The sequence below is a fragment of the Marmota flaviventris genome, chromosome 14 (assembly GCF_047511675.1).
Source record: "Marmota flaviventris isolate mMarFla1 chromosome 14, mMarFla1.hap1, whole genome shotgun sequence".
NCBI classification, from domain to species: Eukaryota; Metazoa; Chordata; class Mammalia; order Rodentia; family Sciuridae; genus Marmota; species Marmota flaviventris.
In genome coordinates, this window is record NC_092511.1 from 18,534,703 (window position 1) to 18,561,531 (window position 26,829).

General features: G+C 34.5%; 1 protein-coding gene across 8 annotated transcripts in view; it reads left to right on the forward strand.

Annotated features, from left to right (window-relative positions):
• Ncoa1 (nuclear receptor coactivator 1) overlaps nucleotides 1-26,829 on the forward strand; it is a 246,410-nt gene that overhangs the window by 172,356 nt on the left and 47,225 nt on the right. For all 8 annotated transcript variants that reach the window (XM_071601387.1, XM_027933430.2, XM_071601388.1 and 5 more), the window contains 5 exons: nucleotides 767-862; nucleotides 6,291-6,431; nucleotides 15,027-15,174; nucleotides 16,434-17,757; nucleotides 20,952-21,132. In XM_071601387.1, coding sequence (XP_071457488.1) covers nucleotides 767-862; nucleotides 6,291-6,431; nucleotides 15,027-15,174; nucleotides 16,434-17,757; nucleotides 20,952-21,132 — 1,890 coding nt within the window. The remainder of the gene's footprint in view (nucleotides 1-766; nucleotides 863-6,290; nucleotides 6,432-15,026; nucleotides 15,175-16,433; nucleotides 17,758-20,951; nucleotides 21,133-26,829) is intronic.

Below are 26,829 nucleotides of genomic sequence, written 5' to 3' on the forward strand. Positions count from 1 at the left end.
AGAAGGCTTGTGATTAGATGAAAATGTTGCTGAAGCTCTAATAAGAACATGGTATTGGCATGGACAAATATGTGACAGTGGATAACTCTTCCATGTACACTTAGACTGAGCTAAGTTTAGGAACCACAAATTGGAACTGGAGTAAGGACCAAGAAAGGGAGCCAAAATTTAAGAATGGGACTTAAAAAAAATTGTGTATCCTAAAAATATAGTTATATGTCAGAAAAATAATACTTCTTTAGAAGTAAAGGTTGTTTTTCACATGTAATAATTATCTGCATGGTGGTTATCAGAATACTTTTTTGTAACCCTAAAGTACTGATGGGTTCAGGAAATTGACTAAAAAAGTATACTTTAAAACACAAAGTGTTAAGAGCTCAGGATGTAGCTCACGGGTAGAGCAACCGCTTTAGCATGTGCAAAAGCCTTGGATTTAATCCTCAGCACCAAAAAACAAAACATGGTGCTGCTTAAATCTAACCAAAATTAATACTTCCAATTGTTATCATCCAAATACATGATATGTATTTGTTTCTACTTTATGTAAGAGCATTCCATGGGAAGGAATATTTTATTTTAACTTTCTTCTAACGAGAGCTGCCAGTTTATGGTTGCTAGAAACTTTAGTATACTCTTAGACCAAAGAGATTACAAATATTATGTCAAATCTTGTAATATGTATTGTTTTTATAAAAATCTTTAACAGCAGATAGTTATAAACCATTGTCTCTACCTTCTTTCCTCAATTTCTCCTTTTTTTGGACAGATTTCCAGTCATGTTTGATTTGTATTGCACGGAGATTACCTCGGCCTCCAGCTATTACGGGTGTAGAATCGTTTATGACAAAGCAAGATACTACAGGTACTTACTATAAAGTTCAGAATGTTCCAGAGGTATTCATCATATGATTCTGCTCTTAAAACTGATTATATTCAAAATGTTATATCCTCCTGTTCTGTGATATTCAGCCTTTGCTTTCTGTGTCTTATACAGAAAATATTTTGAATAGTCTTCTTGATATTGTGCATTTTAGATGCTATCATCATTGTCATAAAACAGGGTGCTGGAGAGAAGAATATTTATTTAACTATTCATATTCCTATATTTGGTTATAATTTTTTTACAATTATGGAAAAATGTTTAAAGAAATTTTGAAACAGTAGATACATAAATATATGTAGCTATTCATAAATATATTTACAAAGGGGTATTCATACAGTGGTTTTAATATTATGCTTAAATGTATATACCATTTCTCTTTTTTCTTTAAATTTATTTGGCACGTACTGATTGAGTTCTGAGTAGCTGTCACTATGTATGATGTAATTATATATTATGGTATGTTTTATGATGATAAGTGTGGGAGGTGGTGTAAAGGAGGATCTGCTTTAAAATCAGCAGCTCTAAAAAGCCTATCTGAGGCTCAAGCTGATATTGAGCCCTTGGGTCCCAAAGGATAAAGTAATGCCAGCTGTCCAAGTGTGGGTGTTGGAAGGGGACATTGAGGAAGGGTCTTAGTGCAGAGTGAGTACTCCTCATTGAGGAAACAACTGAAAATGCCCTAAGACAAATAAAGTAGAGAGGTGTGTTGGAAGAACTAACAGAAGGGCAACAGAGATGCAAAGTGAGTAATGAAGAGAGTCCCTGAAAATAAGCCCTTCTTTTTTTCTATTTATTTATTTATTTATTTTTAGTTTTCGGCAGACACAACATCTTTATTTGCATGTGGTGCTGAGGATCAAACCCAGCGCCGTGCACATGCCATGTGAGCACGCTACCACTTGAGCCACATCCCCAGCCCCTAAGCCCTTCTTTTTAAAGTCTGACTTTAATTTGTTTTTCAGTGAGAAATTTCTATTGTTGGGGGCTGGGGTTGTGGCTCAGTGGTAGAGCGCTTGCCTAGCATGTGCGAGACGCTGAGTTTGATCCTCAGCACCACATAAAAATAAATAAAATAAAGGTATTGTGTCCAACTACAACTAAAAAAAATTTTTAAAAATTGCTGTTGTTCTTTGTAATTCCTATACATTTGTCCTAAATTGATTAATTTTATCTTCATCCTAACACATCAGGTGTTCATGCTTTTACATCAATCAGAGTTAAATCTCTATTACTCACCTAATTTAATATATAGGTAAATAATGGGAGATATACATTTGAGTAAAATGTAATTTTTTTTGCTCTTTTTTTAATTTGTTTTAATTAGTTACACATGACACTACAATGATCTTGACATATCATACATTTGAATCAGATGGGGTATAATTTCTCATTTTTTGAATGTACAGGTAGCAGAATCACATTGGTCATGCAGTCACGTATATACACAGCAATAATAATGTCTGTTTTATTCTGCTGTCCTTCCTTTCCCCCCTCCCCTCCCCTCCCATCACTTCTCTCTACCCAATCAAATGTGACACACTTCTTTTTTTCTTTTTCCTCACTTCATCATACATGTATTCTGTATAACGATGAGGGTCTCCTTCCATCTTCTGTGCAATTCCCCTTCTCCCTCCCTTTCCCTCCCACCTCTCTTCCTTATTTAGTGATAATCTTCTTCTCATGCTCTTCCTCCCTACCCCAGTTTGAGTCACCCGCCTTATATCAGAGAAGACATTTGGCATTTGTTTTTTAGGGATTGGCTAACTTCACTTAGCATAATCTGCTCTAATGCCATCCATTTCCCTGCAAATGCCATGATCTTATTATTTTTTAGTGATGAGTAATATTCCATTGTGTATATATGCCACATTTTTTTTATCCATTCATCCATTGAAGGGCATCTTGGTTGGTTCCACAGTCTTGCTATTGTGAATTGTGCTGCTATAAACATTGATGTGGCTGTGTCCCTGTAGTATTTTGACTAAATAAATGACATAGATTTTAGCTAAAAAAAAAAAAAAAGAAGATAATCAGTTGTCTTTTGACTAAATAAAATGTGATTTAAAAAAAAAAACACTTTTATTGAATTTTATTCTTTGTTGAAATTCAGTTTTAATTAAGTGAATTTTTTACTTATGGCATTATTTACATGATCTTTATATTTAATACATATTTTAGTTCCTAAAATCTAATATTCTTGTGTTATATGCTTGGTTTTAGTTTTTGAAAAATAAGCTCCCAGCTGCTTCGCGTGTGTGTGCGTGATGCTGGGGACTGAACTCAGTGGTGCTTTACCAGTGAGCAACACCCCAGCCCTTTTTAATTTTTATTTGAGGCAGGGTCTTATAAGTTGCCAAGGCTGACCTCTGACTTGCAATTCTTCCGCCTCGGCTTCTATGTTGCTGAAATTACAGGCATGTACCACCATGCCCAGCTCCAACTGCTTTTCCTAAAGAGTGGGTATGGATAAATTAGCACAGTTAATAGAAAATGGTAAGGAGAATGTTTATGAACTTGGAGAGACAGCACCTGAAGATAGTAGTTAATAATTATCACACTTTCCTTCATTCCCTTTTTGAGTCTACCATGATTCATGTTGCTTTCCATTTTTTACCAGTGAACAGCACTGGAAAAATAAATGAACCCGTAGTAAAACCAGAAATATTTTATATGAAGAAAAAATAAGAGTTCACTGAAAATCAAAAGCTGGTCTTTTGTGTCAATATCTGGTTAATATAAAAAGAAACCAAATAAGGGCTTTATGAGATAGCAGAATGAAAACTCGTTGGAAAGGGTGACTGTCAGACTGCAGAATAAATGCCAGAAATGAGGGAGGCCTGAAATTTCAGAAGATAATTTAGGAGCAGTCTACTTTAGCTTTTCCTCATATTACATTTCTAATTAATTAAATCCTAAATTGGATCATTTTAAAGAATGTATTTTCCCGTGGGAACAATGTTAATAATACTGATAGTTTTGTTTCTAAGGACCAAAAATTAAAGTTTCAGCTATACCTGAGAGTATGCATAAATATATAAAATTAACAATGATCATTTTAAATAAAAATATTAACCTCTAGGCCATAAATAATTTTGATCCAGAGGGAACCTCAAAGACTACAGAATCTAGCTTATTCATTTTATGAATGAAGAAATGATAACTGATTACTGGAATTAGAAATCTTTACCCTGAATATAGAATTCTTCTTTTATATTATATTGCCTTCTACTATTGAAAGAGTCATCATTGTGCTGTACACACTTGTACAAAGATACCAGAGGAATATAAAATATACCTAAAGTGTAAAACTAACATTTTATCATAGAATTGACTTTGCCAAAAATAATAAAAAACTAAAATAATTATTCAATAATTACTTTCTTAAATTTTAGTAATGTGTTTTTAACTCTGCATGGGGTAATCCATGTCCCTTAAAAAAAAAAAAAAAAGAAAAAAGCCTCCTACCAGAAAATGTTGAAGACTGTTTTTTTGTTGTTGTTGTTTTTTATTTGGTTGGTTGGTGGTTATTGGTTAAGTTTTCCTCTGACAAGCAGAAGTATTCTAAATCAAGCTATTCATGATTCTCCTCTAAAGTAGTCATTGCATTACCCCATCATTTAGTACCATTACTGACAACTTAATCACTTCTTCCACTGTAGTCCCACAATTCCAGTCTCTCTTCCTGTCTTCTGGGCCAACATTGACATAAAAACATAGACACAGTTCTGGGGTTGTGGCTCAGCAGTAGAGCACTTGCCTAGCAGATATGAGACACTGGGTTTTATCTTCAGCGCCACATATAAATAAATAAAATATAAAGATATTGTGTCCATCTATAACTAAATGTATTTTTTAAAAAAGGAATTAGTTAAGGGGCTGGGGTTGTGGCTCAGTGGTAGAGCACTTGCCTTGCATGTGTGAGGCATTGGGTTTGATTCTTGGCACTGCATATAAATAAATGAATAAAATAAAAATCTGTCAACAAATAAAAAAATTTTTTTTTTAAAAAGGAATTAGTTAATTGGGAAGGCACACATAGTGTAATAGATCTGAGTTGATTGTATGGGGAAAAGGAAGATGGGTAAAACACAATCCGGCATTCACAGAGAAAATATTAATGGTGAATAAAGATGAAAAATACTCAACATCATTAGTAATTGAGGAAATTCAAATTTAGGTCACAATGAGATACCATTTTTCACCTACTAATTTGAAAAATAAAGGTACCTGGCAATACCAAGTCATGGAAAGGATGTTAGGTTAGCAATAAATTTTTTGGTGATGGGGATTAAACTCGGAACTTCATACATGCTAAGCACATGCTCTGCCACTGAGCTACTTCCCAGCCCCAACAATAACTCTGAAACATTGCTGGTAGGTACAGGTTTCTGAAAAGTATAGTGTTATAAAGAACATTTGAAAAACCTGCAATACAGTTCTAGTCCTACATATATACCCTGGAGAAATTCTCACATATATGTACCATGGTACATGTGAAAGATGTTCATAGCAACATTGATTGAAATGGCAAAAAAACTGGGACCATTTTAGATGCCCATTCATAAGAGAACATAAAGACAGGGGAATGGGACAAAGGCAGAATGTGCGCATAATGGAGTGATATTAGTAATGTCAAGTTCTGAAGTTGGATGGTAGGTTTACATATTAGGTTATGTAATATAATTTCTAATTTAAATATATTTAACCTATGTTATTTTGTGTGAATATAAGATTGTATAAAATATATAATAAAACAGATCTGAAGAATCACAAACTAGATTAATTGGCCCCTGACTGACGAATAACTAATAAATTTTCTCATAACCACATGGAAAATTTGATCACATATGGCAACAGATTACCACTGGCTTTTATAAAACAGTATGCTCTGTGTGTATAATGCCTAGCACATCTTAATGTTTTCACTTATTTTTTTTTTCTAATTTGACTTCTGTTGTCTCGGTCTTTGTTTAGATCAGTGTTGCCTATAGCCCTTTCTACCTAGAAAGGGAAAGACTTGCTTACTTTCTAGTATTCTTTTCATCACTGCCTCTCTTTCCCAAATCAGCATATAAAAGGCCAAATCGAAGAGCAAGCCAGAGAAGTTTGAACTGCATTAGTCTCAGCAACTTCAGGTCATTATGATATAGCTGTAATATTCGGCTGGAACTGAATTTTAGGTTGTGCTATACTAGTATATAACATGCTTTAAGACCAAAGCAATTCTTCATTATGTCCCTAATATATTACATTACCATATGTAATAAAAATTAATAGTGATTTTAAAGCTTTTGTCTGTCAAGCATTGGAGAGAGAATATATTCCTTAGATACAGTTTTTAGTTTTGAAATATGAAAGATTTGTATTAAGAGGCTATCAGAAATGTAAACTTTTATTCTTTACATAGGTAAAATCATCTCTATCGATACTAGTTCTCTGAGAGCTGCTGGCAGAACTGGCTGGGAAGATTTAGTGAGAAAATGCATTTATGCTTTTTTCCAACCTCAGGGCAGAGAGCCATCTTATGCCAGACAACTGTTTCAAGAAGGTAAAGTTTTCTCTCAATTATTTTCAGTAATCTTGCTCTTTATTAATATTGAATAGTTTGTGTAGAACTTATGGCTTGATAAGTATTTTCTCCAAATTATAGTTTCTGTAACAATCAGTTGTAGGAAAGGAAGAAATGGGTAAGCAAAGTAACTCATGAGTGTATCCTGAAATTCAGGATGCACATTCTAAAGAACAGGATGTCATGTGGTGGTCACTCACTCATTCATTTGTTCATTCATTCAGCAGACATATGTCAAATTCCTAACTTGCATAGAACACTGTGTGATGAGGCACCAGGGATACAGTGGTGACTAAGAATCAGGGTTTTACCTTTAAGCAACTCAGAATGTATTAGGAAAATATATGACAGCTCTAAAAATCAGTGTGACATATAATAGCGGTATAACCAAAGAAAAAATTAATTCTGACTTGGAGAATCAAGGATGAATTCAGAAAGGAAGTGATATTTTTGTCTGGCTCTTAAACATCATTCCCAGGAGAGAAGCATGCCAGAGAGCTTCTGAATATGGAGATCAGTACTGTGCATGTTAACTTCATGACTGTTGAAGCACCTGTATCTCCTGACGAAGGTTGAAGTTCCAAGTCAAAAACAATGTCCTATATAATTACTACCTGTTGAATAGCTACTGTCTTAGTAAATTCTTGGGAATGTAAAAGAAGTATATTCCTTATCTTGAAGGAATTAAATAGTACTATAAGATAGGTAGGGAAATTATTTGAGAATTAAGGTCAGAAAGTTCACAGAGATTCAGAATTAAGGGATTTTGATGTACTTCTAAAATAATGCTATGTAATTTTGGCAGCCTAATTAATATTCCTTTTCCAATATAATTTATTCTGTAACCTTGATTTAGCCTCTTTCTATGGCTATCTAATTCAAGATTACACAATAAATTAGAGTATGTGGCTTTCCTGAAGAAAAATTTAAAAATTTTGTCCTTGTTGTTATCCTTTTAATTTTAACATTTCCCTCATAGCATGAGATTTGCTCAGTTTACAGATGATTTTTCCATTCATTACACTTTAGGTCAATTGCTTCCTAATAAAATATGGAAGTAGCTTGATTTTTTTTTTCTTGGAGCCATCTATATAAATCTCACAGTCCTGGTTACTTCTTCCTACTGATCATTGGCCTCCAGTGGGCCTTACTAAGCTCATGCTACCCCACATGGTTGTATTTCACCAAGTAGATCCAAGAATCTGTACTTTGTTAAAGTTCTCTAGGCAATCCCAGAGTGCAGCCAGGTTTGGAAACCATTATAATAAGTAACTAAAACCATCCACCAGGTGCAAACTTTGTGATATCCTCTACCCAGAGTGGCACTTGACTTTTACATAGTCTTCACTCACTGCCTAACACGCTGAGGTAGTGTGTTGGTCTCTTTGACTTTTGCTTTAAATTAGGCCATTCGAGGCTTTACTTAAAAGACTTAATTTTATTTGCCTATAATTTAGATAAATTTCCTACAAGAAGTCCAGATTATTATTTCATTGCCCAAATGACTGGGCTCCCCATAGATACAATTGAGCCATACTATAAGATACATATTTCTAAACCATTAGAATTCTCTATAAAACAGATTGATTAAAGGAACTAATTCTCATTAACATATGAATTGAAACAATTTAGAGGCAAATGTAAAGAATATAAACAATCCAATACTACTTCCCCTGTAGTTGTTTCTTTATGTCTTCTTCATCAACTTTTTAAGACAATGAATTCTAAATTAGAAAATGAATTCTAAATTCATTTTTAGAAATGACTTGTGTTTGCCTTAGAGTTAAGATATCCAGTTTACATGATTCTGATTGTAGTACTTTGGAGATTCTGGATATTTTGCCAAACAGCTTTCATGGATGGAGCATCCTTTTCTGATATTTTATGATCAGTACTATGCAGACTGGTCAGAGAAATGTGGTCCCTGGAACACTTACGTGAGAATCACCCATTAAGTATATTGACTGTTGAATTAAAATCTCAGATGAAGGCTCAGTTATCTTAGCCAGCCTCAAGTATAATACTTCAGTTTAATAACCATTGATTCGTTAAGAATGGAGAGAGGTATAATTTGCATTTTCAGCTTTCTTTCCACCTTCTTCACTTAGGGACAATGTGAAATGAATGAGACATACTCCTGTTACAATGTTTGTTATCAAAAAGACAAAAGAAGCTGGGCATGGTGGCACACGCTTATAATTGCAGCTACTCAGGAGGCTGAGGCAGGAGGATTGCAAGTTCAAAGCCAGCTTCAACAACTTAGTGAGGCCCTAAGCAACTTAGCAAAACCCTGTCTCAAAAGAAGAAAAGGATTGGGATTGTGGCTCAGCGGTTGAATACCCCTGGGTTCAATTTCTGGTATCAAAAAAAAAAAAAGAATGAAAGATAACAAGTGATGATGAGAATGTGGGAAAAAGAGAACCCTTGCATGCTCTCAATCAGAATATAAATTAGTTAAAGCTGTTATGGAAAAACAGTATGACAGTTTCTTAAAAAATTAAAAATAGAACTAACAGATGACCCAGGAATCCCACCCCTGGGTATGCATTCAAAGGAAATTGAGTTGTATGTTGAAGAGACATCTGCATTCCCGTGTTTATTACAGTAATATTCAGTATAATAGCCAAGATATGGAAACAGTCTCCGGCGTTTAACAAATGAATGAATGGAAATGAAGAAAATGCAATATATATTCACAATGGAATATTGTTCAGCCATAAAAAAGAAGGAAATACTGTCATTTGTGACAACATGAATCAACCTGGAGATCGTTATGTTAAGTACTATAATTGAGGCTCAGAAAGACAAATACCACATGATCTCACTCATTTGTGAAATCTAAAGTAGTTTATCTCCAAGAAATAGAGAGTAGAATGGTAGTTACCAAAGGCTGGGTGTTTGACAGAGGCAAGAGGAGTTATTGAGGTGATGTTGATTAAGGATTATAGTTAGATAGAAAGAAGACATTTAAGACATCTATTGCATAGTATAGTGACTATAATTAATGACAGTGTATTCTTAAGAAATACTGGGAGAATAGATGTTAGACCTTCTCATCACAAAAGTGATAACCATATCAGGTTAATTAGCTAGATTTAATCATCCACAATGAATATGTATTCAAAGCATCATACAGAATAGATAAACAAGATCATCTGTCAATTTAAATAAATAAATTGGGAAAAGAGTGAAACAAATTATGACACTATATCCTTGATTTCACATAAAACTTTATAGTGGTTGATATTTAGGCAAGAAATATTTGTCCTCCATCTGTCATTATTTTCTTGCCCCATTAACTTACTCTTTGAAAGCAGCAACTGGTATAAAATCCTAATATGCATTAAAAATTTTAGTTCTTAGCTTAGTTTTTCAGCTTCTTTTGGCAGAGACAACTCAAAAAGTGGTTTTAAAGGCCATTTACTATTTTCCTCAGTCAAATTTGGAAATGCATTATAGTCATGTAAGAATACTTGGATGCTGGGGCTGGGGCTCAGTGGCGGAGCGCTTGCCTCATACAGGTGAGGCACTGGGTTTGATCCTCAGCACCACATAAAAATCAATAAATGAAATAAAAATTTTTAAAAAAAAGAATATTTGGGAGCACTTTACATGAACTAGATTACACATGTGGTTCTCCATTGAGACTGGGGAAGTGGGTATTAGGATTGCTTGAAGAACTGTTTAAAACTAGGAGGAGTTTCATGCAATTGGAGTTAATTTGGAAAAAGTTCCTAAGTTCTGTTCAGTTCAGAACCATTGCTTTCTTTAAAAGAGGGTCTGGGTTAGAATGCTTCCCAAGGTATTTGGCCCTGCCCCCACACTACTAAATAAACTTTGTTACTAAGACTTATTTTCCACAGAATACTTTTTCCTGTAGCACATCTATCTGCAGTTTTGGAGAGTGCTGGTCATGGGAAATATGGGCTATATGATCTACAAACTAGTTTTATGAAAGTTTTGTTTACCTACTTATAGTGATGTAATAGAGCATCATTTCATGTCTTCAAAGTGTTCATGACATATGAAAAAGTGGGCTAAGAAATATAGAGTATGATCTTTTTCTTGTATATTTTGCTATATACCCTATTCTAGAAGATTAACAAAATGTTAATAGTGGTTATCTCTGAGTGATGGGGTTACAAATGACTTTACTTGTTCTTTGTTCATCTTTCTATTACCTTAACTTTATAATTACAAATGAAGGTATTTTTGTTTTTTAAAAGATATCACACCTAGACTTGGGAAAGGGTTTATTGCATCAAGAAGTTTGAAAATATTGCTATAAGCATAGGTACCCATATTAATGATTAATCAAAATGTTCTTTTAATGTAGTTAAACCCAGGGTATACATGGCAGAGTGAACTGAAAATCTTTCTATGTCAAACTTCATTGAAAATATTTAGAATATTTGTTTACTTTCCTCCCATAGAAATTTTGATATACCGAATAGAGTTTTTTCATTGGCAATCTTAGAACTTCCGGGAGCAATTATTTTTCTTTAACTAATAACATTTTTTAGAAATTGCATTCTGTCTGTATATGTCTAGGGAAATACCAAAAAGAAACACAAACTGATACCAACATTGACCTGTAGTATTCTGCTACACATTTTGTATCCCATCATATATTTTGTACCCTGCCATACATTTTATACCACCCATTTTTGAACATTGATGAGGAATGCTTATTTTGAGGTTACCTCATCACCAAATTAGGAGGGATCAAAATTCCAAATAGCTCTACATCTATAGCTGGCATTACCAAGGAAAATTTTATGTTTCTTTGGCTATGTAGATCGGTTGAGTCTTTTCTGGGAAAGAAAAACATGAAGTTTTCCCAATAAAGATTTTTGGAGGGTTTTTAGGGTATTAGTAATACCCATTCAGTTATATCCCTGTGCAGTAAATGTTCCAAAAAGTTTTAGAAATGAACAAAAAAGTCAGAGATCAAAATGCTACTAGCTGTATAGCTGGAAATACTATATTAGAAGTGAGGACAAGGCCTGTAATCAAAATAAACATTAAAACCCACTTAAAAGGGAAATTTGGTGTGCAGAGTAAACGTTTGTCCAACCGAGTCCATAAATAGCTGTGGGTACCTTACTCATCTCTCAATACAAAGTGTTGGTGATGGTTATACATAATTGAAGCTATTGGTATAAATGGGGTTTAGGGATTACTAAATGTATGTATGACATTTGTACTTCATAAGCTGCTTATTTGTTGTTTATTTGGGCTTTAGATTCAGGAAATATTCAAAACCTGCTATGTACTAGACTCCATGCTTAGATATTATCCCACAATCTTACTGGCTCCATTTAAGTAATGATAAACTGAAATTGACTAATGTTAATTTGCACGAAATCCTAAACCTACAAATGACACAGTGAGAAATCAGGCCTAAATCTGAGTCCTTGGCTTATTCTTTTAGTTGATCTGTGCTGCCTTGCTATTTACTACCTCTTCATCTGAAAAATTAAGCACCAGAATTTTAGTTAACTGGAAAAACTTATTGGGTTCTAATTAATTGGCATTTTAAGAGCTGTAAATATGGCTTAGTGAATAGAGTGCTTGCCTAGCATGTTCCAGACCTTGGGTTCAATCCCTAGCAGAGCAAAAAAAAAAAAAGAAAAAAAATTAGATGTAACTTTTTTCTCATTTCAAACTCTGACTTTATAGATTGTAATATGCTGTCTTATTCCTCACAATATAATCAAAAATGAATAACCTAATTTCACCTGTGTGAGGTCTTGGGTTCAACACTGAAAGGAAAAAAAGAATCTAACTAAAAATCTTGAACATAATAAGTCTTAATCATTTCAATTAAGTTCACATCCTAGTTTTAGTACTTTGGCAGATTTGTTATGGTATAGATTTACTGTAGATTCTGCCTTCTTCAGTTAATTTGGATACCCAACATTAAAATAGAGCATATTTTCTCTTAAAATAATGGTAATTTCTCTTAAAGTAGTATGATAATTTTCTTGCATTAATTGAGTGCCTCAAATTTCAGAAATTTTACAAGTTTAGATATAGTTCTACAAGTTTAGACAGCATAACTAGAAGACTATTGATGTTTCTGTAATCCACATTATATATCTTAAAATTCTCAGTTTGACCTGAGAATCATTTTATAGGGCTTGTCAATAAAGAAATTTCTTTTTATTAATTTTAATTACAAAATTAAGTCAGATTCCTATAAGAGTAAAAACATATTTGAGAACTAAGATTGAAAATATGTCCTTTAAAGAAAAGTTACGCTATTTAAGAGTCCAAGATGGGAGAATTGCAAGTTCAAGGCCCCTGAGAAATTTATCAACACCCTATCTCAAAATTAAATGAGAAATTAAAAGGGAAAAAAGGGAGGGCTGATAACATAGCTTAGTGTTAAGAGTACTTGCCTTGTATGTATGAGGCCCTAGGTTCAAATCCCAATACTTAAAAAAATTATGGCAGCTGATCACACATCAGCATTAGCTTAATTAGATGAGGTTCAAATCAAAGATCAATTAGCACTTACTGGATGATTTTGTAGCAAAGCATAGTGCAAGATTCAATGGAGAGTAGAAAACAAGTATGGGACACAGTACCAAACCTTATGCTTATTGTAGCTAATGAAGAAAAATAAATGCATAAAAGGGATATGGGAAAAATGTTTAAGAAGTAATGAGAAGTAAGGTTGAAAATGCATTTGAAAATCAGATTATTTAGTGCTGTGCTATCCAGTATGATAGTCAGTAGTCGATTGTGGCTCTAGACCACTTAAAACGTGCCTAATGTGACTAAGGAACTGAATTTCAATTTTATTTCATTTTAAGTAGCCATATGTGGCTGATGGCTACTGTAAAAAACAGTGTGGCTTTGTAGACTAGCCAGTGAGTATTTTCCAGCAGATGGACCTACTGAAGAGAAATAAACAAGATAAGGAAATGGATAAAATGGTATAAGTAAAATAACATAAAACACATTGTATGTCTTTTCTGGCCCTTTATTTATCTTTAGCTTTTTCAGTTTATTTTAAAATTCCACTTTATAGTTGGGATTGTTAATATGATTTTAGGATTTTCTACAACATTTACTTAAATCCTTCCACAGAAATTATAAGATTCCCTTAAGAACTCTTTTTCATCATTTATTATTTTATTAGACAGTAAATTTCTTCATTCTTAAATTTGGTAAATGTACCAGTGCTTTAGCTGGAATTGCCAGATGGGTAAGGAATGTGGTTGATTCAATAGAAAATAAATTTTATTTATTTGTTTGTTTGTATGTGGTGCTGAGAATTGAACCCAGGGCTCACACATGCTAGTCAGACACTCTACCTCTGAGCCACAACCCCAGCCCCTGAACATAATAAGTCTCAATCATTTCAATTAAGTTTATATCCTAGTTTTAGTACTTTGGCAGATTTGTTATGGTATAGATTTACTATAAACTCTGCCTTCTTCAGTTAATTTGCATATCCAAGACAATAAAATAGATCATATTTTTTCTTAAAGTAATATGTAGCTTCAAAAATTATTTGCTAATTGATCATTTTAAGTCTCTTTCACGTGTCATTTAAAATATAATTGAAACCCCTCCTGAAATGTCCTTGAAATATAGTACTAATATTTATTACTGGGTAAACTGTAATAACCATTTGTGGTAGTAATTCTTGTGTTTCAGTGGATATGACTTTTTACCTTGGTATAGCTGAATCTAACCAATTGCTCTTAAAACAGAATTCCATTGTATTACTAAAACATCAGTAATATTTTATTAGTAGTTTGGAATAGCTTTTACATATTTAATAAGCATTTATCTCTGCAGTTAGAATTTTGTCTGCTGTTAGTAGAGGTTTAAGACAGAAATAAATGATGTTATTTATAAAGGGATTTTAAAAATAAGTAAAGTGACTTGACTGCTTTAATCTAGTTTTCTTCCTTATGTTAGTAATCATTGGCTTTATCTTAATTTGCTTATTACTAAACTTCAAAAATTCAAACATTAAAAAATAATAAATATATATGCATTTAATAATTTGTTATATGGGACCTTAATAATTCAAATTTTTTAGTGAAAAATTAAATTTGATTATTAGTTAAGAAATGCTGCAAACCAATCAAAACTTAAGGGTGAGTTTTTATAGTTTGTGAATTATATCCCAGTAGAGCTGTTATTTAAAGATCAGCTAGCAAAAAAACAAAGCACAACATAACTTGTTAAAGATGACACAGAAAGTGAAGGGGAGAAAAGTACTTCCTGGTATTTTTAGTAGAGACAGTGAATTCTGTCCCATTGTAGGGAGCAATTAAGGTTAATTTTTTCCTGATTTGAGGTTTCTTCATAAAACTAATTTATATGAGGAGGGACCCATTGAAGTAGGAGTAAATTAGTGGTATATATCAGATGGATTCATTTCCCTCCTCTGATTTCTGCTTTGTCTGAACTTTCTTTTGATTTTGAGTGGGCAGCAATTGGGAAAACATTTAAAACGAAGTCCTAGGTAGAAACAAGGCCTGGTAATTTTCCTTTGCCCAACGTTCAAGTATCAGGATTTTAACTAGGTTTCTCTTTTGTTTGAAACAGTGATGACTCGTGGCACTGCCTCCAGCCCATCCTATAGATTCATATTGAATGATGGGACAATGCTTAGCGCCCACACCAAGTGTAAACTTTGCTACCCTCAAAGTCCAGACATGCAACCTTTCATCATGGGAATTCATATCATCGACAGGTACTACTTATTTGGAGAGCTACATATGAAATAAGTCAGTTCACATATCTCTTCTTAAAGAAAATTTTTATACTCTTGGTAGCTAGAAAACAGAAATTCTAAGTTAGGCATAAAACTAGTATGATGAGTATATAATCAATTTATCCGTGTTGGGTTTTAAAGTTTTGTTGCCAGATAGCTTTCTTGTTCATAAAGGCACATAGAAAATGTGAGACTGAAAGTATGTTTTAGGGGGTACAAATAAAAAGGTGCCTAAAAATGTTCAACTTTCCATATATGAACTTACAATCTTAGAAGAGATTTTTAGAGTTTGTTAACACTGCTATTTTAACTTTATGGCGCTTGAGTTCAATTGACAGTTTCTCACAGAAACTACAACTATTTAACTTTTAATGATATTAAACTATCAACTTGAGGAGATTTTTTAATGTTATTGCCACTAATTTATTCCCTCTCAAAATATCTTTCAATATGGCAAAACTATTCTTTTATCCTAAGAGTTATTCAAAATCCTACATTTACAACTGCTTAAAATGTAGCATTAAAAAAAAGACATTTCCCCTCACTTCATCCTTTTCTCATTTGATGTTTTTGCTTATTGGAACATGGTAATGCCAGTCACAAATCTGTTGTCATAATAGTGAACTTGAGTAAAGAACTCAGTAAAAACCTGAATTCAGCATTCTAGTTTTTTGTTTTTGTTTTTCTAGTTTTAGTTGAAATTATTCTTGTGAGTGGAATTAGCAGTTCTTTTTTTCATATTGTGATTTCTCTTTCAAAACATCTGCTATGTCTGCATGTCACCCTTTTTAATTTTCACATCAGTGACACAGTATTTTCCTTACCCAGTCTTCCTCTTTGGAGTTGAAATACTTAAAAGCTGTAACAGGAATATCATGAATAAGTGCTTTATAAACAAAGGTGTGGGAAGTTTCATTTCAACCACAAGTGTTACCATAATGTTAATTATTTGTATTAAGGTTAGAAAAATTTTAAATGTACATCTCTTAAATTTTTTCCAATGCCAAGAATAATTTATTTTTCATGTAACTGAGACCATTTTCCAACTTAAGGGTCTACAAGCACTCTTTCCTAGGAAGGGGTGCTGATTATTTCACAGTGCCACCGTTTGTCATTAATTTAAGGTGATACAGAAGCTGTTTACTTGATAGTGTTAGCTTGTAACATTAATGAGTTTAATAGTTTTGTCTTATAAATAGAAACAAGGTGTTTGAATAATAATGTCTTTTTCCCCCTAGGGAACACAGTGGGCTTTCTCCTCAAGATGACACTAATTCTGGAATGTCAATTCCCCGAGTAAACCCCTCAGTCAATCCTAGTATCTCTCCAGCTCATGGTGTGGCCCGTTCATCCACATTGCCACCATCCAACAGCAGCATGGTATCCACAAGAGTAAACCGCCATCAGAGCTCAGACCTTCATAGCAGCAGTAGTCATAGTAATTCTAGCAACAACCAAGGGAGTTTTGGATGCTCACCTGGAAATCAGATTGTAGCCAATGTTGCCTTAAACCAGGGACAGGCCAGTTCCCAGAGCAGTAACCCCTCTTTAAACCTCAATAATTCTCCTATGGAAGGTACAGGAATTTCCCTAGCACAGTTCATGTCTCCAAGGAGACAGGTTACTTCTGGCTTGGCAACAAGGGCCAGGATGCCAAACAATTCATTTCCTCCAAATATTCCAACATTAAACTCCCCAGTTGGCATGACAAGTAGTGCCTGTAATAATAGTAATCGATCTTATTCAAACATCCCTGTAACATCTTTACAGGGCATGAATGAAGGACCCAATAACTCTGTTGGCTTCTCTGCCAGTTCTCCAGTCCTCAGGCAGATGAGCTCACAGAATTCACCTAGTAGATTAAATATACAACCAGCAAAAGCTGAGTCCAAAGATAACAAAGAGATTGCATCCATTTTAAATGAAATGATACAGTCTGACAACAGTGCTAGTGATAGCAAACCCCTGGATTCAGGGCTTCTGCATAACAATGACAGACTCTCAGATGGAGACAGTAAATACTCTCAAACCAGTCACAAACTAGTGCAGCTTTTGACAACAACTGCAGAACAGCAGTTACGGCATGCTGATATAGACACAAGCTGCAAAGAAGTACTGTCTTGCACGGGCACTTCCAGCTCTGCCTCTGCTAACTCTTCAGGAGGTACTTGCCCCTCCTCTCATAGCTCGCTGACAGAGCGACACAAAATTCTGCACCGACTCTTACAAGAGGGAAGTCCCTCAGATATCACCACTTTGTCCGTGGAGCCTGATAAAAAGGACAGTGCATCTACTTCTGTGTCAGTAACTGGACAGGCCCAAGGAAACTCCAATATAAAACTAGAACTGGATACTTCAAAGAAAAAAGAATCAAAAGACCATCAGCTCCTGCGCTACCTTTTAGACAAAGATGAGAAAGATTTAAGATCAACTCCAAACCTTAGCCTGGATGATGTAAAGGTGAAAGTGGAAAAGAAAGAACAGATGGATCCTTGTAACACAAACCCAACCCCGATGACCAAACCCGCTCCTGAAGAGATTAAACTGGAGTCCCAGAGCCAGGTAGGTGATTTCTTGCTTCTCAGAATGGCCATTTCTAGTTGTTCCCCCCCCCCCCCCCATTTATTCTACTCCAACCATTGACTAGGTTTGGATTCTGCTGTGTTTTGTTCTATCTATTGGGCATATATTAAGAGATTAGTATCAAAGATTGAAAAATCCAGTGATGCTCTCAGAAATTCTCTTTAGAACTTTAGGGGGCTACAGTATTAATGTAGTATTATAAAAAGTAGATTTTTATTTCTTTCTATGAAATCAGAGTTTACATCTCTGAACGTTTTTCAAAAATACCTTCCCCTTTCCTGCTCCCTCCTCCCAACCCCACATATTTAATCCAACTGTGGGTAGAACCTAGGGATCTGCATTTTAAAGACACAATCCAGATAACTCCAATGTGTAGTTAAATTTGAAAACCTCAGTACAAATGCAGTGGGAGAGAAATGTGAGGAGTTAGACAAGGGTACCTTGTTCAGTCATTTTCTCAGGCTGCCTTTGTTCTCATCTGATTGTAACCACCTTCAACCCCTGTCAGAGATAGCGACTTGAATATCCTGGGTAGGAGAATATTGCCTTTCTATCACATGCCCTGAAACAGAAGTAAATTTTTTAAAATTCTAGAGACAGCATAGAGACACTCATGAAATAGGTGACACTCAATAAATAGCATGTATTTATAAAACAATTTACCAACAAGACTCTCCATTGTGAAACAAGATTCACACTTACCTGGGTCCTTCAGTTTCTTGAACCAGCTTGATTTTCTGCCCTCATCTCACAAAAGTCTCTCTCTTCCGTAGGCATACTACAATCTAGGCATATAGAAGCCCTTGCCATCCTCAGGCTAAGCTATGTTCCACTAAGCATCTTCTGCCTTGCCCTTCTCTCTGTGCCTGCTGAACTTCTACTAATCCTTCACAAACCCCTTGTATCTGATAGCATCTCTCTAAAGCTTTCCCCAAATAACCCCTTCCTCTCTCTACTCTCATAAAGCTTTGTATTGTCTGTTTACTATTTATAGTAACACTATTTTTACTACTTCTTTATATGTGTGCTCTTTGAGGATAAAGATGTGTCTCATATTTCTTGGAACAGTGAAACTAATATTGTTTTTCTTTTAAAACATAAAAACAACTTTAAACACTTAAAAATTTTAAAAGTAACATTTTAATAATACAATGCCATTGTGTAGTTCTAATGTGCTGGTACATCTGTTTTGGTGCCCATATGCATGCATTTCTGCCAAGTTTATAACTAGAAGTAGAATTGCATGATCATAAGATATGCAGACAATCTCTTCTGTTAGGTAATTGTGCATTTTCTTTTTTTAAAATATATATTGTTTTGGTTATACATGGACACCGTATCTTTATTTTGTTTATTTATTTTTTATGTGGTGCTGAGGATCGAACCCAGTGCCTCACACGTGCAAGGCAAGCACTCTGCCACTGAGCCACAACCCCAGCCCGGTAATTGCCATTTTCTAGTGTGTGAGAATTCCATTTAGTTGTTCTTTGTCCTTGCTAATGCCTGGTATTGTCAGTCTTTTAAATTGAACCTTCCAGGATATGAACAATAGTAGCTCATAGTTTTAATTTGCATTTCTCTGGTAAATAGTCATTGGTTAGTTGGATTTTTTAAAATATTTTTTCTATTTTTTTTTTTTAATTTTGATATTTATTTTTTAGTTTTCGGCCAACACAACATCTTTGTTTGTATGTGGTGCTGAGGATCGAACCCGGGCCGCACGCATGCCAGGCGAGTGCGCTACCGCTTGAGCCACATCCCCAGCCCCTCTATTTGTTAATAGACCTTTGTTTTATTTATTTATATGCAGTGCTGAGAATTCAACCCAGTGCCCCACACATGCAGTCAAAGTGTGCTACCACTGAGCCCCAGTCAAAGATATCTTTTTTGGTAAATTGCCTAGTCTAGTCTCTTGCCCATGATTTCTAATCTGTTGTTTTTTATTTATTGACTTTTATATGTGTTCCTTATGTATTTTGGATGTGAGACATTTCTTGGTTATATGTTTGCAGATACCTTCTCCGTTCTGTGGCTTATCTTTTTATTCTCTCTCTCTCTTTTTTAAACATTTATTTTTTAGTTGTAGTTGGACACAATACCTTTATTTATTTTTATGTGGTGTTGAGGATTGAACCCAGGGCCTTGTACGTGCTAGGCGAATACTGTACCGCTGAGCCACAACCCAGCCCTTCTCATTCTCGTAATGGTCCTTTTTGATAAAGTTCTTCATTTTAATATAGTTGAATTTGTCAATCTTTTCCTCTATAGGTAGTGCTTTTGGCACATGTGTAACAAAGACATATTCAAAAATGTTCATAGCAGCTTTACTTGTATTAACCAAAAGCTGGAAACAACTCAAAAATCCATCACAGAAGAATAGATAATTATATTGTGACATAGTCAAACAATAGGATATTATTTAACAATGAAAATGAGTGAACTGCTACATGTGACAATATGTCTGAACTTTAGAAATATAATTTTGAAAAAAGACATTAAAAATACAGACATATAATTCTAGAATCTAGAAAGAAAAAATTTTAATTGAATTAAATAATGAAACCCAAACAGAAAAATATTTTATATTAATTAATTATCTCAGAAAAACCTTGGTATAATCATTTTGTAAAAAAAAGATCAGTTTTCTTCTATACATTACCTCAGGCAGATTAGTGACTCCCTATTCTAAAAGGTGTTTGTTAAGCTATTAGATCCTTAAGTGGGAAGTAACTTTTCGGAGACCTTTGAAGAATGATATACTATTAACTTTACAACATTTCCCCAAACTTTTAAATTAAAGGTATCTAAAAGTAAAGTAGGTCATTCTGCAAAATTTTGAAAACTATGACAGAAAAAGAAATAACCCATAATGCCATTAAAGCATAGTATTCTTGATGGTTTTTTTCTAGTTCAATCCTTTTCTTATAAACAAATGACATTAAATACATACTACATGTGTATTATCTTATATCCTGTAGTATATTATTATAAGCATCCAGTGTTTCTTTTTCTTCCCAGTGGAATAGATAGAATGCTCTAATTATCTCTTCTGTCTTACATACTCACATTTAATTTGTAGAGTTCAGAGGAGCAACTTTATTTCTACATTGTTTCAGGTGAAAATGTAAAGTGTATTTTCTCTAACTTATGTTAACTTTTGGTTCCCTTCTTAGTTTTCAGCTGACCTTGAGCAGTTTGATCAGTTACTGCCCACTCTGGAGAAGGCAGCACAGCTGCCAGGCCTGTGTGAGACAGACAGGATGGACGCTACAGTCACCAGTGTAACTGTCAAATCGGAGATCCTGCCAGCTTCACTTCAGTCCACCACTGCCAGACCCACTTCCAGGCTGAATAGTATGTGTTGGGGACAACTCTTTGTTTTAAATATTTGGCAATAACGTGGATTAGTACTTTGTTGCTCACTGTTGTTGCAGAAACTTTTTTGGGGAAGGGTGGCAGGGATCAAGAATGAAGTATCTTTATCTATAAACAATAAACAGTTATATTTAGACATGAACTTAATTCATGTATATTTTAAATAATAGCATAATCTCTACCCTCTCACGATTGATGTTAGGGTGAACAGTTGTTGTTAAGAAGAGCAATTTCATGTTCTTACCCAAAGCATTCCATAACACAACATTCAGAAATATAATAGTGGGTCAGATCACATTTCCCAGAACATCCTCCTTGAACACTAGTCTTATGAGTTGCAAGGGGTAAAAACAATGATCTGTGCTAAAATACCCCAGGCAAAAGCTGCATGTCCTATATATTTTCCTGTTGAAGTGTTACTTACCTATTAAAAGTTTTGAAAGGTCCTGGATTAAACCAGTTTAGATTTCTTTAACCTACTATTGCCTACACTTTCTTGATTATGGAATTTTTTTTCTCAAGTAGTACATATTACTCAGGAGAATGAGTTTTCTGTGGAATATTATTTAGGAGACAACTGTATGAAAGTATGTCACTATCATTCTAACCCAGGTTAGTGTTCTCCTAATTAAGAGATATTTTGATAGTATACCCATTGATTGTTTTTCCACTCATCAAATTTCAAAGTTGAATAAAACCATTGTGCAACCTTGAAACTGAAGGAAACTAATTAACTAAAATTCAAAATTTATTAGGGTTCCTTCGTCTTGTCACTCTAGTGAGATCTGACATGGATCTTCATTTATTTCAATCTTACTGGAGCTTTTAACTATCATGACCCAATTCCTGAAAGTTTATCAAGATTTCCAGACAGCTGCAAAGAATTTTGAGTCATCTATGACATTTTTGGAATCATGCTTTAGCTGACCAGAACATTACAGCAGGAGTCGGCAGCCTAGATTCAAGAATCACATTCTCCATTTATTGACAATGTTACATCGATAAAATGAATTTTATGAGTCTTAGTCTCTTTATCCACAAAATAAGAATTAGAAGTCTTACTCTCTTTATCCACAAAATAAGAAATCAAAAGTTTCTTCTAGGGCTGGGGATATAACTCAGTTGGTAGAGTGCTTGCCTAGCATGCACAAGGTCCTGGGTTCAGTCCCCAGCACCACACACACACACAAAAAAAGTTTCTTCTAATTGAAATAGAGAATCTGCAGACTCTGGGATAGCAGGCACAACTAGGGAAACAGATAAGTACTGAAAATAGATAAAATGGAAGTCTGCATACTAATTGATTTAAGATTCCTTGCTCCCTTCCCCATTAAGTATGAGAAACTTGTTGTGGTCAGCTTTTTTTACTGCTGTAACTTAAAGACCAGACCAGAACAATTGTAGAAGAGGAAAAATTTATTTAAGGGCTCATGGTTTCAGAGGTCTCAGTCCATATGCAGCCAGCTTCATCATGGCTGAAGAGTGTGGCAGAGGAAAACATCTCATATGATGATCAGGAAGCAGAGAGACTCCACCCGCCAGATACAAATATACCCCAAAGCCACGTCCCCAATTCCCACCTCCTCCAGCCACACCCTATCACTTCAGTTACCACTCAGTTAATCCCTATCAGGGGATTAATTCACTGATTGAGTCAAGACTCTTAGAACCCAATCGTTTCTCCTGTGAACCTTCTTGCATTGTTTCACATGTGAGCTTTTGGGGTACACTTCACATCCAAACCATAACAAGACTGAACATGTTTTCTCAGGAGACACTACATAGTCACTAAATGTCTGGATATAGATATATAAGGGGTGATCCCTTTTGCACTCTAAGCAAAAGCCATCTTGCCATCTAATTGTCCAACAATGAAGGCTACCAGAAGAGACCAGCCTTGCACCAAGCCCTCTCAGGCAGTTATAGAGCACTGCAAAAACAGGCACAGCCAAGGATCATTAGGATTTTGAGGAAAGTCCACAACTTCAAAGAGAGCAAAAGAAACAAAGTATGTTGTGGAAATGTACAATGAATGAATGAACTAAAAACAACAACAAAACACTATTAAAGTCTTCGGGAAGATATATTATCCATGAATAACATAGGAAGGGAAGAAAGGACCAAGAAATTAGATGTCCATAATAAAAAACTACGAGGAAAATGTGAGACAGTAAAACTGAGAAAAGCTGTGGCTGTATTGTGCACTATGCATGTGTTTGGTATGTGCTCCATCAGATGGGGACAGAAAACAGTTTCTGTGGAAAAAAAACAACTATCAGGAAGCTGTAAACTGAACAATTATCAGAACTTATATATAATTGGAAGGTGTTAAAGTTAAATCAGAGTAGGTAGAACTTTCTGAACATCTGGGGCATTTGGGAGAAAAATTAAAAGGCCTCTCCTTAAGATTAAGTTTACTCTAGATCTTCTCTTAGAAATTTTAAAAAAACAACCCTCAAAAGGTTCAAGCTGATGTACAAGTGAAATACCTGACAGAATGATATTCTGTCACTTTTCTTTTTTGAGAAAGAGAGAGAGAAATTTTTAATATTTATTTTTTAGTTTTCAGTGGACACAACATCTTTGTATGTGGTGCTGAGGATCGAACCCGGGCCGCACGCATGCCAGGCGAGCGCGCTACCACTTGAGCCACATCCCCAGCCCCGATATTCTGTCACTTTTAAAGAGGACACCAAATTTCACTCTCAACAATGTAATATTCCTAATCTCCAGAATCAAATAAAAATTAATAAAGCCTTTTCTTCTATTAGACGCAGGGTCTCTGGTTGTATTCCTAAGTCCTTGATCCATTTTGAGTTGAGTTTGCATGGTGAGAGATAGGGGTTTAATTTCATTTCGTTGCATATGGATTTCCAGTTTTCCCGGCACGATTTGTTGAAGAGACTATCTTTTCTCCAATGCATGTTCTTGGCACCTTTGTCTAATTTAAGATAATTGTGATTTTGTGGGTTAGTCTCTGTGTCCTCTATTCTGTACAATTGGCATTGGTCTACCAGTCTGTTTTGGTGCCAAATTCCTTAATAAGACTCCTGTGGTGCAAGAATTAAAATCAAGAATCAATAAATGGGATGGATTCAAACTAGAAAGTTTCTTCTCAGCAAAAGAAACAATATGAGGTGAAATAGAGAGCCTACATCTTGGGAGCAAGTCTTTACCCCTCACACATCAGATAGAGCACTAATCTCTAGGGTATATAAAGAACTCAAAAAGCTAAACACCAAAAAAACAAATAACCCAATTAATAAATGGGCCAAGGACCTGAAGAAACACTTCTCAGAAGATGGTGTACAATCAGTCAACAAATACATGAAGAAATGTTCATCATCACTAGCAATTAGAGAGATACAAATCAAAACTACTTTAAGATTTCATCTCACTCCAGTCAGAATGGCAGCTATTATGCATACAAACAACAATAAGTGTTGGCAAGGATGTGGGGAAAAGGTGCACTCATACATTGCTAGTGGGACTGCAAATTGGTGCAGCCAATATGGAAAACAGTATGGAGATTTCTTGGAAAATTGGGAATGGAACCACCATTTGACCCAGCTATCCCTCTCCTCAGTCTATACCCGGACTTAAAAACAGCATACTACAGGGACATAGCCACATCCATGTTTACAGCAGCACAGTTCACAATAGCTCAACTGTAGAACCAACCTATATGCCCTTCAATAGATAAATGGATAAAAGAAATGTGGCATATGTATATAATGGAATATTACTCAGCAATAAAAGAGAATAAAATCATGGCATTTGCAGGTAAATGGATGGAGTAGAGAAGATAATGTTAAGTGAAGTTAGCCAATCCCAAAAAACCAAATGCCGAATATTTTCTTTGATATAGGGAGACTAATTCATAGTGGGATAGGGAGCGGGAGCATGGGAGGAATAGACAAACTCTAGATAGGGCAGAAGGGTTGGAGGGGAAGGGAGGGGGCCTGGGGTTATTAATGATGGTGGAATGTAATGATAATTATTATCCAAAGCAGGTATAAAGACACAAATTGGTGTGCATATACTGTGTATACAACCAGAGATATGAAAATGTGTAATATGAATTGTAATGCATTCTGCTGTCATATATAAATTTTAAAAAATTAATAGAAGTAACAAGAACCTGACCCCAAATCAGGAGAAAAATAAGTTAATAGAAACAGTCCCAGAAATGATAGAGATGTTAGAATTAACAGAAATGTTAAAATAATATTTTTTTAATTTTTTTTAGTTGTTAGGACACATGCCTTTATTTTATTTATTTTTATGTGGTGCTGAGGATCGAACCCAGCGCCTCTCACGGACTAGGCGAGTGCTCTACTGCTGAGCCACAACCCCAGCCCCTTAAAATAATATTTTAACATTAGAATAATATAATATGTTGAAGGATTTAAAAGAAAATGTGAAGATAATGAGGAAAGAGATGTAGACTACAAAAAAATGCACAATAGGAAGTGGTAAAGCTGAAAATTGCTGTATGTGAAATGAAATGTTATTGGGTAGGTTTTACAGCAATTATATTAGACATTGTGGAGGAAAAATGGCAGTTTTTGAAGACACAGTAATAAAAACTATTCAAATTGATGGATAGAAAATGCCAAAAAAATATAGAGAACATCAGTTGTGTGTGGAACAATAATCAAGCAATCTGACATTTATCATATAGTACACATAATCAAAGAAGAAAAGGGAAACAGAAAAAACTTCAAAAATATCATGGTCAAAATGCTTACAAATGTGTGAAAAACTATAAACCAAAAGATCCAAGAAGTTTAAGGAACCCTAAATAAAATAATAGAACCGCTCTATGGTATAATCTAATCAAATCACCTAACCAGAAATTTTAAACCAATGATAAAACAAAAATTGTAAAAATAACCAAAGAAAATTGACACATCATGATATATAAACAATAGAAAACTATTGACTTCTATAACTTGGGAGTATTTATATTACTTAAATGAAACGAAGATGAAAAGAGATATAAAAATGAAAGTCAGGCAGTGCATACTTATAATCCCAGAGACTTGGGAGGCTGAACCAGGAAGATTACAAGTTCAAAGCCAGCATAGGCAACTGAAGGAGACCCAATTTCAAAAAATAAAAAGGACTAGGGACATAGATCAATGGCAAAGTGCCCTAGGATCAATATTCAGTACTGCAAAAAAAATTTTTTTTGAAAATTTAAAAAAGATGTAAAAATTATATAAGATGAACAAAGATGAGGAAACAACTGACTTCCTATATCTGGTATCATTCAGAAATACAGGTGAAATAGGATGTGTTCAAACCAAGCTGAGGAAGTTTGTCACGAGTAGACCATATTACTCTTCAGGCTAAAAGGAAATAAATCCAGGTAGAAACTCATCTACGTGAAGTTGGGAAAAGCATCAGATAGAGTAATAGTAAAAGTGTAATTAATTGAAAATTTCTTGTTTAATAAACTTGTTAGTCTCCTTAAATGTAAAAGATAACTGTTTAAAGCAAAAATAAGTAAAATGTCTGACAGTATTAGAACAGATGGGACAGAAGAAATTTGAGACTATTCTGTTTTATATAGCATAGTATAATATTTGAGGCTAAGCTGCTAAAAGCTAAAGATGCATATTGTCAATAGAAAAGTATTCTATAAGAGTCCTGATTCTATATGTCAAAAAT